The 12,947-nt window shown below is 41.5% G+C and overlaps 1 protein-coding gene across 5 annotated transcripts in view; it reads right to left on the bottom strand.

Moving 5' to 3' along the window:
- ap2m1 (adaptor related protein complex 2 subunit mu 1) overlaps positions 1–12,947 on the bottom strand; it is a 57,399-nt gene that overhangs the window by 27,712 nt on the left and 16,740 nt on the right. For all 5 annotated transcript variants that reach the window (XM_033031764.1, XM_033031766.1, XM_033031767.1 and 2 more), the window contains exon 3: positions 2,241–2,506. In XM_033031764.1, coding sequence (XP_032887655.1) covers positions 2,241–2,506 — 266 coding nt within the window. The remainder of the gene's footprint in view (positions 1–2,240; positions 2,507–12,947) is intronic.

Raw genomic sequence — 12,947 nt, 5'->3', positions numbered from 1 at the left:
CCCTTATGCTCTCTTACCTAGTCTGGCTCGATGTCTGATAACTCCTAGGTTAAAAATTATTTATTTTTATTTCCAAATCTGTGTCTCTTCAACTTTCCCATAATCCACTTTTTATATTCTGTTGTATTTCCTGCATCTGAAGTATTTCGCTTATGAGTCTCAATTTTAAAAATTTCTGTTCAACTCCCTTCAGTCTTAGCCCTTCCTATCTTTAACCTATGTTCTACAAGCTCAGCATTTTTGCTTTGGACATATTTTCATTCTTAATTTTACTGTGCTATCACTGGCACTTGTAACTCCCATTATAAAAAATCCAAGTGCCAGAATTATTTCTGCTTACCTTCCTCCTTAAAACTGACCAGTTTGACCAATGCCCATCACTTGTCCAAATCCCTCCTTTTGGCTCAGATTTTTTTTTTTTTAAAGTTTGAAGCCTGCACTCAATGTGAGTTCGACATTCATTGCATGCTAAAGTCCTTTATCCTCTAATTCTCTGTTGAATTTGTTAGTCCAGGCCCACCGCCAATTTTCAAGCAACTGATGGGCCGACAATTACTTTAATCTGGAAAAAAAGTGAGGCGGCCGATCTCAACCTCATTGGGGCTTTCAAGGCCGATTTGTGGGTCGGTATCTCGAACTGTCTAAGTGGACCATTCTGGTACCGTTTAACTCCTCTCTGAGACCATATCTTCTGATGGTCCGGCAAAACAAATAATCCAGAACCATGGGTCCCGAAAAATTGGTGGTGGATCTGTAATTATTTTCTATTTATTGTCTCTCCTTTGGGCTTGCCATATGAAAATTCCCTGTGGGATAAAGTATGAAATAATTCACACTTTGCAACTTTCACGTAAAAGATGTGGGAAGAAAAATCAAACCCAATGAGGCTTCAGATCCAATCCATAAACTTAACTGAAAACTAGTATTATTTGTATTCATTACCTCGATTTTTTTGTTAAAATACTCAGGCGTTGCTTTCATGGAACAGTACAGCACAGAAACAAGCACTTTGGGCCATTATTTCTGTGCCAAACATGATGCCAGGTTCTCCTCCTCCAGCTGGTTGGGATCCACATCCCTGCAGCTCTCTGTACCTATCTAAAAGCCATTTAAACGCCACTATGATATCTGCCACAACCATCACCTCTGACAGTACATTCCAGGCACCCACCTTTCTGCATAAGAAACTTGCCCCACACATCTCCTTTAATCTTACCCCATGTGACCTGAAAGTTATGCTCTTTGGCATTTTCACCCTGGGAAAAAAAGGTTCAGACTATCCACCCCAACTACCCTCCTCATTATTTTATATACTTCTAACAACTCCCCCCTCAATCTCCAACAGTCCAGAAAAAACAATCCAAGTTTTTCCAAACTCTCCATATACAATACAATTCAATTTATTGTCATTATAATTGAATATAACCAATATTCTCAAATCCAGACAACATTAGCATGGTTAATATTTACTGCTCCTTCCCGTGTCCTGAAGGTGGCAGTGGCCATCTTTGAACCATTAATAAGATGCTGAAAATGCCCAAGTCAGCATGTGTATAGTCAGAGAAACAACGTTAAAGCTTCAGTTGGCGAGGTTTCATCCGATCCAAGGTTAGTGACCTGAAATATTGACTGTGGTTCTCTCGTCATGGATGCTACCTGACTTAGAGCCCTTTCAGCACCTCCCACAATATAATATTCACAACGACTGGCTTTTAGACTTTACAGATACAGTACAGAAATAGGCGACCAGTGACTACCCATACATTAGCATTATCCTACACACTAGGGATAATTTACAATTTTACTGATGCCAATTAACCTACAAACTTGTACGTCTTTGTAGTGGGGAAGGAAACCGGAGCACCCAGAGAAAGCCCGCGTGGTCACAGGGGGAACGCACAAACTCCATACAGACAGCACCCATAGTCAGGATCGACCTGGATCTCTGGCGCTGTAAGGCAGCAATTCTATCGCTGCGCCACCCCATACTTTGTATTCCTTTATTCTGGTCACGATCACCAGATTTTCTCAGTGGACTCTTAAGTACCTCAGTGAAACACATGGGATAGTTCATAGATAAAATAATAATAAATCATACAATTAATGTCAAATCATACTCTGGTGAATTGCATTTTATGGTACAATTAATTATAAGAGCTTTAGGACTCACTCATATTCAGCACCACCTACACATTGTTCCTTCTGTACACACATATTCCATCAATATAGATTGCACCTACCATCCAGAAGCTCATAGATGAGGACAAAGTTGTTCTTGATATTTTCTTCACTGATCTTTCCAAAGTAGGAGGTCATAACATCACACATTTTGTACAGGAACTCAAAGACCATGGCTGCATTGACATTCTGCTTGGTGACAGCAGCCAGCCATATATTCGAACGTTTAACATGGAAGAAGCTGGTACGTGCAATGTTGGTCACTGGGGAGCGCACTTGTTGCCTGGCATGGATGACATTGACGCGGAAAGCATCCACTGCATTCCGTCTGAAACAGAAATCAAAACTCGGTCAGGTTACACAAAACAAGCCGCCATTTAAATATAATTTACAATTTCATTTTTAGACATGTGAAACTCATGAACCCAAGAAGAACAGAAAATACTGGTAACACTCGGATCAGGGAGCACCTGTGGATAAGAAACATTTCAGTTTCTGGTCCAACACCATCATAACTGGGAAAGAGCCATTGTTTCTATCTTTCCCAGTTCTGGTGAAGAATCTTTGACTTGAACCAATCGCTATGTTCTCTTTCCACAGATTCTGCTTAACTAGTAGTTACACCAGTTTGTGTTTTTATTTCATATTCAGCTATTGACAGTTTTTTAAATTTTCAATTTATAAACTGTAATGTTGTTGCTACGTTTGTGTACAGCTATAGACTGAAACATACAATACGAGATCCTTTTCTAAAATTCATAATCAAACTCTTCTGGTCTAAAAGTTGTGTTGAATGCAGATCCTAGACCTGTAACTCAAGACAAGGATTTGCACAGTCATGATACAATGCTAGTTCAGCTAGTAAAAAAAAAAAGTTACTTCACTTCATAGTTCACTATGGTTATAAAAAAAAAAAGCAAGGTCATGCAGTGCAAGAACAGAAAACACTTTTTATTTAAAAAGTCTCTAATTTATCAAACCACTTGGTTATATTGACCTGTTGTGACACCTATAAGCTGGTAGCCAGATCAAGGGGACTGGGGAAAGTGTTTTGGCAAAATAACAACTTTACAAACAAAAGTTGCCTTTGAACAAATGTATAGTCCTTTCTAAAGTTAAAAGTTACTCTTGGTCAGGATGAGGAGACAAATGGGTGTGAATTCTGTTTTCAAATTGGCCTTCAACAAAATAACCCTGATCTAAAAGGTCACATATCCCTGTTGATCCGTACCAGTACATACTTCCAGCAATGGAGAGTTTGAGGGAACGAACTACTAAACTGACTCAGAAGCGACACTAACTAATTTGAATCTCCAAACCTGGGAATATAAGGAAGAGAAGAGGGAGTTAAGATCAAGTAGAGTTATCAATACCACAAAAGCTCAGGATTGTTAAATTAGGATGCACGCACTATGGAAACATGCAGGTTTTCTTTTTAGATAATTTTCAGGCAGCCACAGACTAGATTCAAATTTATTTAGATTTCTGTCACTTCTGCTTACATCCCTGAGAGTACCACCAACTTCTCATCTTTTTCACCTGGGCTCACACCTATTTCTCCCCTCTCCCTCTCCTTCCACTTACATTTCTTTCTCTATCTTCCCAATATCGTTTTGTCTCACACCTTCTGTCTTTTCACCTCTGGCATTTGTCTAACCATCTGCCTCCCCACCTCGCCTGCATCAACATATAACCTGCCAGGCTTTAAACTGTACCTCCTTTCTTCAAGCTTTCTTCCCATTCCCCCCTCCCCTACAATGTCTGAAGAAGGGTCCTGACTCGAAACGTCACCTATCCAGAGATGCTGCCTAACCAGCAGAGTTACTCCAGCACCATCTTTTTTTGTAACCAGTACCCGCAGCTCTTTGTTTCGGTATGTTTCATTCGATAGGTCTGCTAATGCTGACAAGTATCCTGCCATGGCACAAATCCACTTCCTGCCAAGTCTTACAGCAAGATCCAACATGCATGGCTGATAAGCTGTCACAGATTGTCTGAACATGCACAAATTCTCAAACATTAGCAGAAGTATACTTAGCTCATTTTCCTGAGATATAATCAACAATATAAATAACATTGTTTTAATGTAATGGCTGGACTCCAGTAAAGTGACTCAAGTAAATGAAATTGTTGCAATTAACCTTGATTTTCTACTAGAATTTAATTGGAATGAAATATTGATTCTTTGGCTCAGTCACAGGTCACAGCCCATACCACAGCTTGGTGAGGCCAATTCTGGAGTATGGTGTACAATTTGTCGCCAAATTATAGGAAAGATGTCAACAAAATAGAGAGAGTACAGAGGAGGTTTACTAGAATGTTGCCTGGGTTTAAGTTACCGAGAAAGGTTGAACAAAATAGGTCTTTATTCTTTGAAGCACAGAAGGTTAAGGGGGGACTTGATAGAGGTCTTTAAAATTATGAGAGGGATAGACAGAGTTGACAAGCTTTTTCCATTGAGAGTAGGGAAGATTCAAACAAGATGACATGATTTGAGAATTAAGGGACACAAGTTAGGGGTAACATGAGGGGGAACTTCTTTACTCAGAGAGTGTGGAATGAGCTTCCAGTGGAAGTAGTGGAGGCAGGTTCGATTTTATCATTTAAAAATAAATTGGATAGGTATATGGACGGGAAAGGAATGGAGGGTTATGGTCTGAGTGCAGGTAGATGGGACTAGGTGAGAGTAAGTCTTTGGCACGGACTAGAAGGTCCGAGATGGCATGTTTCCGTGCTGTAATTGTTATATGGTTATACATTGATACCCCACTTGGCACCATCCTACAGAGCACCAATTCTGAACGATGCCCTTGGATCTGCAGTTTGATCACTCACGAAACACACCTTGCTGCGCTTTAGAAAGACATCTGCTTGGATTGTGCAAGAAATCTGGTGGACCACCTGCCCTTGCCTAGCGCCCTCCCTCCATTTAGCCATTTAGAACGGAGACGAGGAAACACGTTTTCTCACAGAGAGTGCTGAGTCTGTGGAATTCTCTGCCTCAGAGGGCGGTGGAGGCAGGTTCACTGGATGCTTTCAAGAGAGAGCTAGATAGGGCTCTTAAAAACAGCAGAGTCAGGGGATATGGGGAGAAGGCAGGAACGGGGTACTGATTGGGGATGATCAGCCATGATCACATTGAATGGCGGTGCTGGCTCAAAGGGCCAAATGGCCTACTCCTGCACCTATTGTCTATTGTCTCCCCAGCAGGGAAGCAAGCACAAATCCCACCCCCTCCATTGACCCCCATGGCTGAGTGCAGGGGAGATGCCTGTGAATGATGGCCAGTACTGGTGACCTGTAACATCTGGTCCACACGTTCAGAGACCACCTAGATCTGAGTTCTCTGCCATCCCCACCTGGAGAATTCAAAGGAAGCTGCCATCTCTCCATCACTTAGCTTGAGTACACAGTTCCCACCAGCCCACAGACTTCCCCATGTTAACATGTTCAGCAGTTATTGCTGCATTTTGACCATGATACAATAGAGAAATCTGTGCAACGATGGTTAGCTGTAGATCTAGAGGGTAATGCAGCTTCTCTGACATCCAACAAGAAACAATGGGATAGAAGAATCCAAGTGGTCCAGCCATATATGGAGCAGCTGCTGTGAGAACCAGGTATGATCCTCACTCACTGTGCTGAACACCATACAGTACCAGGCAACACATCTACACATCAAGTAGCTGCACCACCCAGCATCACCCTCGCAGGTAGCCTTGCCACAAGCTGTGGGGGCCTTCTTGGTAGATTCCTCCAGGTTCCTGACTCAGCAGCATACGGAGGTGGTAAGGAGTTCCTACTATGCTCCCAGCAAAATTACAATATCAGTAGTTCTTCTCTATATTTAACATTAATAACAATGCCTTTTAATGCTGAATTCATTAATGCTTGTGCTCCTGTGCTTGAAACAAGTAACAGAGTAGTCTGTGCTGGAGTTAATACTTCTCTTGAACCTCCTACCTGAGCTCAGCCTACCATATTCCTTCCTCTCATGCATACAAACTTCCCTTAAAAGTATTGCATTAAACCCAGTGGAGCTAAATTTCCGTAACAGATTTGAATTCCTGCCAACTACTGCTGCTCAAAGACTTCCCCCATCATACCAACCCCGGGTTAATTACTTCAACTATGTAACAACTACCAACATGCCAAGGCAAAGCTCAAAATAGGTCAAATCACTGGTTGCATAGCACAAAGGTGACAAATGACTCTTACCTATTCCTAGTGCAGCCAATGAGCACATGATGAGATGAGGGGAAAATGAGACGTCAGCAAGGAAGGGGAAGTGACAGACCAAGGAGAGAGGGTTAGAACATACAAAGCCCAGAAAGAAAAAAAGACACAGATGAGAACTACAAAAGGACTATTCACAGACATCTAAAGGAGAACAATGGACAATCGAGAGGTGCAAATCACCAGCACATGCAAAAGCATTAGTCAATAATTGAACATATTACATGCCTCATCCAAAACAGATCTGTAACCCTATGCATGCTAGAGATGGCTTTTATAACTCGCATTGTTTTCAAACTATTTTATCTCCACTGATCTATCAAGAAACTGGCACATCCATATTTGAATAGGTCTCAGATGGGGAGATCAGACTTTAGGGAATGCATTGGGTAAGAACTAAAGGTTATCGCAATATAAACAATTTATGCTGGGGTAACCAGCCAATAGATTCTGAAACACTGCTGCCTCACACAGATATTGCAAAGTGTTCCCCATCCACATAACAGATGAGATTATTAACATTTTACTCCCGAAAGAGAATTGGAACATATCATGTTTAAGAAGGAACTGCAGATGCTGGAAAATCGAATGTACACAAAAATGCAGGAGAAATGCAGCAGTATCTATGGAGCGAAGGAAATAGGCAACGTTTCAAGATGCTGCTGCACCCGTGAGTTTCTCCAGCATTTTTGTGTACCTTGGAACATATCATGTCTCAATTTGTCTCCAACGTAGCACATTTGTCCCTCACCCCCAGGTCAAATGATCCACAGTCATCATCAAATGCCATGCCATCTTATTTCCTCATTATTTATGACAGGAAGTCAAAGAACAACAATATGGAATTCACTGCTGAAATTTTGGCAGAATTCCAATTACAAGCAGTGCTATCCTTGCTAGAAACTGGGCATAAGCAGAGAAAATGGAAAATAATCATTGGAAATGAAAATGTGATAGAAATAATAGGAAATGAAACTCACTGCTAACCATTGCAGATGAGTGGAAAAAAATAAACTGATTTTATCTAAGGTATTAAATTCCATTAAATCATCTTATTGTGCTTCACTTCAACCAAAATGAGGCAAATATTAGGGCAGATGGTCAAAAGTCTAGGTGGCTGGTTTTAAGATGCATCTTAGAGGGGAGGGAGAAGTTTTGGCATGGAATGTGGGGAAAGACTGACTGTGGGATAAATTAAAATTAAAACAAATTAAATTGGAGCTTATTCATTCCAAATTGTAAGGATCAATGAACTGGGGGTGATAACATATTGGATTGATGCAAATTTTAAATTCAATGAGGATGTTTTAGCAGGCAGCAGATATTGATATCCAAGTACAAGATTAGATTAGTTTATTGTCACTTACACCAGGGTACAATGAAATTCCTTGTTCACAGCATATCAGCAGATCAACGGTGGATGCAATCTCGCTGGCCACTTGCACAACAAAAACTCATATGTCAGGCTGTTATTCATTGATTACAGCTCGGCATTTAATACTATCATCCCCTCCAAGCTGGTTACCAAACTCGCAGAACTGGGTCTCTGCGCATCCCTCTGCAATTGGATCCTCGACTTCCTCATCCACAGACCACACTCTGTTCGTATTGGTGGAAATGTGTCAGACTCGATAACAATCAGCACGGGAGCACCTCAAGGCTGCGTGCTCAGCCCCCCTGCTGTACTCACTCTATACTCATGACTACGTAGCCGGTCATAGTGCGAACTCCATCATCAAGTTCGCTGACGCCACCACTGTATCATTGATGGGGATGAGTCCGAGTATAGAAGAGAGATCGAGCAACTGTCCATATGGTGCCAGCACAATAACCTGGCCCTCAACACCTGCAAAACCAAGCAACGGATTGTGGACTTTGGAATTAGTAGGATGGGGACCCACAGTCCCATTTATATCAACGGGTCAATGGTTGAAAGGGTCAAGAGCTTCAAATTCCTGGGCGTGCACATCTCTGAAGATCTTTCCTGGTTCGAGAACACTGATGCAATTATCAAGAAAGCACATCAGCGCCTCTACTTCTTGAGAAGATTACGGAGAGTCGGTTTGTCAAGGAGGACTCTCTCTAACTTCTACAGGTGCACAGTAGAGAGCATGCTGACCGGTTGCATCGTGGCTTGGTTCGGCAACTTGAGCGCCCTGGAGAGGAAGAGACTACAAAAAGTAGTAAACACTGCCCAGTCCATCATCAGCTCTGACCTTCCTTCCATCGAGGGGATTTATGGAAATCACTGCCTCAAAAGGCTGGCAGTATCATCAGTGACCCACACCATCCTGGCCACACACTCATCTCCCTGCTACCTTCAGGTAGAAGGTACAGGAGCCTGAAGACTGCAACAACCAGGCTCAGGAATAGCTACTTCCCCACAGCCATCAGGCTATTAAACCTGGCTCGGACAAAACTCTGAACATTAATAACCCATTATCTGTTATTTGCACTTTATCAGTTTATTTATTAATGTGTTTTGTAGTCAATGCCTACTATGTTCTGTGTGCTGAAGCAAAGCAATAATTTCATTGTCCTATCAGGGACACATGACAATAAACTCACTTGACTTGAACTTGAACTTGATATAGAGTGCCCTCCATAATGTTTGGGACAAAGACCCATCATTTATTTATTTGCCTCTGTACTCCACACGTTGAGATTTGTAATAGCAAAAATCATGCGGTTAAAGTGCACATTGTCAGATTTTAATAAAGACCATTTTTATACATTTTGGTTTCACCATGTAGAAATTACAGCCGTGTTTATACATAGTCCCCCCCCCCCCCCCCATTTCAGGGAACCATAATGTTTGGGACACAGCAATGTCATGTGAATGAAAGTAGTCATGTTTAGTATTTTCATTTCCTTTGTCATATCCTTTGCATGCAATGACTGCTTGAAGTCTACAATTCATGGACAATAGACAATAGGTGCAGGAGTAGGCCATTTGGCCCTTTGAGCCAGCACCGCCATTCAATGAGATCATGGCTAATCATCCCCAATCATTATAGAGAGAATTCTTCTGTAATCAGCTGTGGAGGTCTTCCTTGGCCTGCCAGTCTCTTTGCGATTAATAAGCTCATCAGTGCTTTCTTTCTTCTTAATGTCCCAAACAGTTGATTTTGGTAAGGCTAAGATTTGGCTGATGTCTCCAACAGTTTTATTCTTGTTTCTCAGTCTCATAATGGCTTTGTTGACTTTCATTGGCACAACTTGGTCCTCATGTTGATAAACAGCAATAAAAGTTTTCAAAGGTGATGAAAAGACTGGAGGAAAGACTGGGTGCTGAGAGCTCTCTTATACCTGCATTAAGGAAGCATTTAAACACACCTGAGCAATTACAAACACCTGTGAAGCCATGTGTCCCAAACATTATGGTGCCCTGAAATGGGGGGACTATGTATAAACCAGGGACGTGCGGTCAGGGGAGGCAGAGCCTCACCTGTCATACTCCCAATGAAAATAGCTGTTAAGAAAAGTAAAGAAAAATAATAATAAAATAAAATAAATATAAAGATTTTTCCACTGATCGCTGTTATGTCATTTCTAGAAGAATCTTATCATTTTTTATAGTCAAATCGCAAATACAGGGAGAGATGAGAGGTAAGGCAGCGACAAGCTGAGCCTCCCCTCTGATTGCGCAACCCCTCAGAAACTGCATGGAGCGCGGGCAATAAGCGTGTGCCTGTTACTATCTCTATGTATGTCACCAAAGTAATGTTTGTAACCCCCTTCATTACATGTCCTCACCTTCCATATTCCAGGTAACGTATTTCACATATAAAGATATTAAATTTGTGCTTGCTGATCTCACATAAAACTGCAAAGGAAAAGCTCCAGGGGAGGCAGCGATCACATCTGCCTCACAAGGGGGCTCAGCCCACGTAATTGACGCTACCTCGCTCTCCCTCCACGTTAGCTAGCTTCAGTAGCGGCAGCACAGTACTGCATTCCACCGCTGGCGGCGCTGACTTTCCAGCCGCGGGCCGCGTTGACCCGTTGACCTTAACATCGCGGGGATTACCAGCGTTTAATCTCGGCCCAGCTCGGTATGTGGACTTCGGAAGCCGCGGTCTCCGGTAGGGAAATGGCTGATTCTGAGGCTCTGGGCCGCAGCGGCGACTGCAGAGGCTTCAATAGGCCCCGACTGAAGTTGAACAGAGGAAGAGGACTGAACTTTGAAAGAGGCCTGTTCAATTTTGGTGCCTTCCCTCACAGTGGGAAACGTTGATTCTGCTAGGGGGGGGGGGGGGGGATTTCTGGGCTAGATTTGAAACATAGAAAATAGGTGCAGGAGGGGGACATTCGGCCCTTCGAGCCAGCATTGCCATTCATTGTGATCATGGCTGATCGTCCCCAATCAATAACCTGTATGCATGCGTTGTAAAGAATGCTGATATGAAATATGAAACATTAAGTAGTCATTGTGCAACCTGCCAATTGGATGGTGAATTTAAGCTACCTCTATCGGGTTCATATGTGTGTAAATCTGGCTCTGATACTAGCCAGTGCCTCCCCAGCCATTGACCTCGCCGCACGTCACGGATATAAGCTGTTATTTCTACATGGTGAAACCAAAATGTATAAAAATACCCTTTAATAAAATCTGACAATGTGCACTTTAACCACATGTGATTTTTTTGTATTACAAATCTCAAATTGTGGAGTACAGAGGCAAGTAAATAAATGATGGGTCTTTTTCCCAAACATTATGGAGGGCACTGTATAGTAAATATATAGTAATAAAAAAATATGGAGACGAGAAAAAAATAGCAAAATGGTGCAAGATTGTAGTGCACAGGGCTGTGCAAAAGAATATTTAAATACAGTAACAAGATAACCAAATGAGGTAGACTTAAGTGTAAGATTATGTGAAAGTACTTCTGGGAAAGGAATGTAAAAGAGGCGAGAGGTTCAAGGCTCAGGCATCAGTAGTGAAGTACTCAGCCAGATCCAGATTAGCCCACAGATTATATAAAAAGAGACAAAACCACTTCACCGAGTGACATTCAGCTGCTAGTGCAGAGTAAAACATAGCTTCAGACAAGTGAAGCTTTCTGCACAGATGCAAACAAGGGAAGATTTTGACTCAATTCTAGCCAAATGGTGTCAGGACCTGAGGACTACCACCATTGGGAATCTGTAGAATAATATGCATTGAAACAAATGTAAAAATTAAAGAATAAACCCATTCAGGAATTAGTTGAATCAACAAAATCTTCAGATATTTGAATAGGAAACAATGACAGGGTTGAAAATTCAAAAGCAGGTGCTTGAAATTAGAAATAAATGCATAAAGTGATGGAAATATTCAGCATTTCGGGCAGCATCTGTGGAGAGAGAAGCAAGCGACCCTTCAGACTGATGGCCTTGCATCAGAACCAGAAAAGGTTAGAAAGAAACATGCAAAGGTTACAAAGGAGCTACAGGTGAAGAGAAGAATGATATGGAATTAACCAACCATCAGGCATAATAACTACCTCACATTAGCATCTCAGTTTCCACCCATCATTAACGTTCCCTGTTCCCTGCACCCATGTCCTCCTGCAACTTGAAACACGGTCATGTTCTAACTTTACCACTTCTGATGAAAGTGTATTGATCCAAAACCAACTAATTTATCTCTCCACAGATGGAACCTCATCTGCTATCTTCAGCACTTTGTTATGATTATTGACAGGGCTAGTCAACAGCCATTACTCTCCCGATAATACACACACTAAAAATATGCCTGACGTGGAAAGTATTTCTCTGCGGTAACATATCTCGTCCTGAGAAACATGTTAATAAATTTGTCCACTGTAAGAGCACTTAATCTTGCAGCATATTTATCCCCCCCATGAGGGAAATGGCTATCGATTTCACCATTGATTGGCCACCACTGTTCAAGTGCATTACTTCAATTTTTATTCTGTAGATGCTATTAATATTTCTGAATTTTCCATTTATACTATTTAAAGATTAACTTATCCCACAGATCTACATTCAAGCAAATATCCCACAAAATTACATCTGAGTAAATATCCAATATCATATTTGAATTTGCTTCTGCAACTCTTAACACGTCAATTGTACATGCCAATAGATAGGTGAAAAGGATTCTGTCTCCTAGCATCCCATCCTCAGTGTAACCTGACTACAGCTTGAGAAGATTATGTGGCTACCTTTTAGAAGCTGCACAAGATATAATGAATGGATTTGAATAAATAATACACAGGTGGTTTAAGTTTGTTCGCTAAAATGTGGCCAGCACTGTCTACATTGGTGGAGCGCACTGACCTAGTATCACATAGGATGACCTGATAAAATTTCAGGAGAACAAGTCTCAGTCAGAAAATTATAAACAGGAATCTGATTGGCATAATCAGCTAAGTATGTATTGGTAGCCCTGTGCTGAGAATGATGTAGTGCCCAGGTCAATTGAATATCAAACGGAGTGTGATATTGATTATTTAAAAATAAATTAATTTGAGCCAAGGGTTGTTACAACCAGCTTTAATGTGACAAAATTTGGAAGATATGGAGGG

Source organism: Amblyraja radiata, chromosome 13 (genome assembly GCF_010909765.2).
Source record: "Amblyraja radiata isolate CabotCenter1 chromosome 13, sAmbRad1.1.pri, whole genome shotgun sequence".
NCBI classification, from domain to species: Eukaryota; Metazoa; Chordata; class Chondrichthyes; order Rajiformes; family Rajidae; genus Amblyraja; species Amblyraja radiata.
The sequence above is the reverse complement of the archived record's forward strand: the minus strand, read 5'-3'. Positions and strand labels throughout refer to the sequence as shown.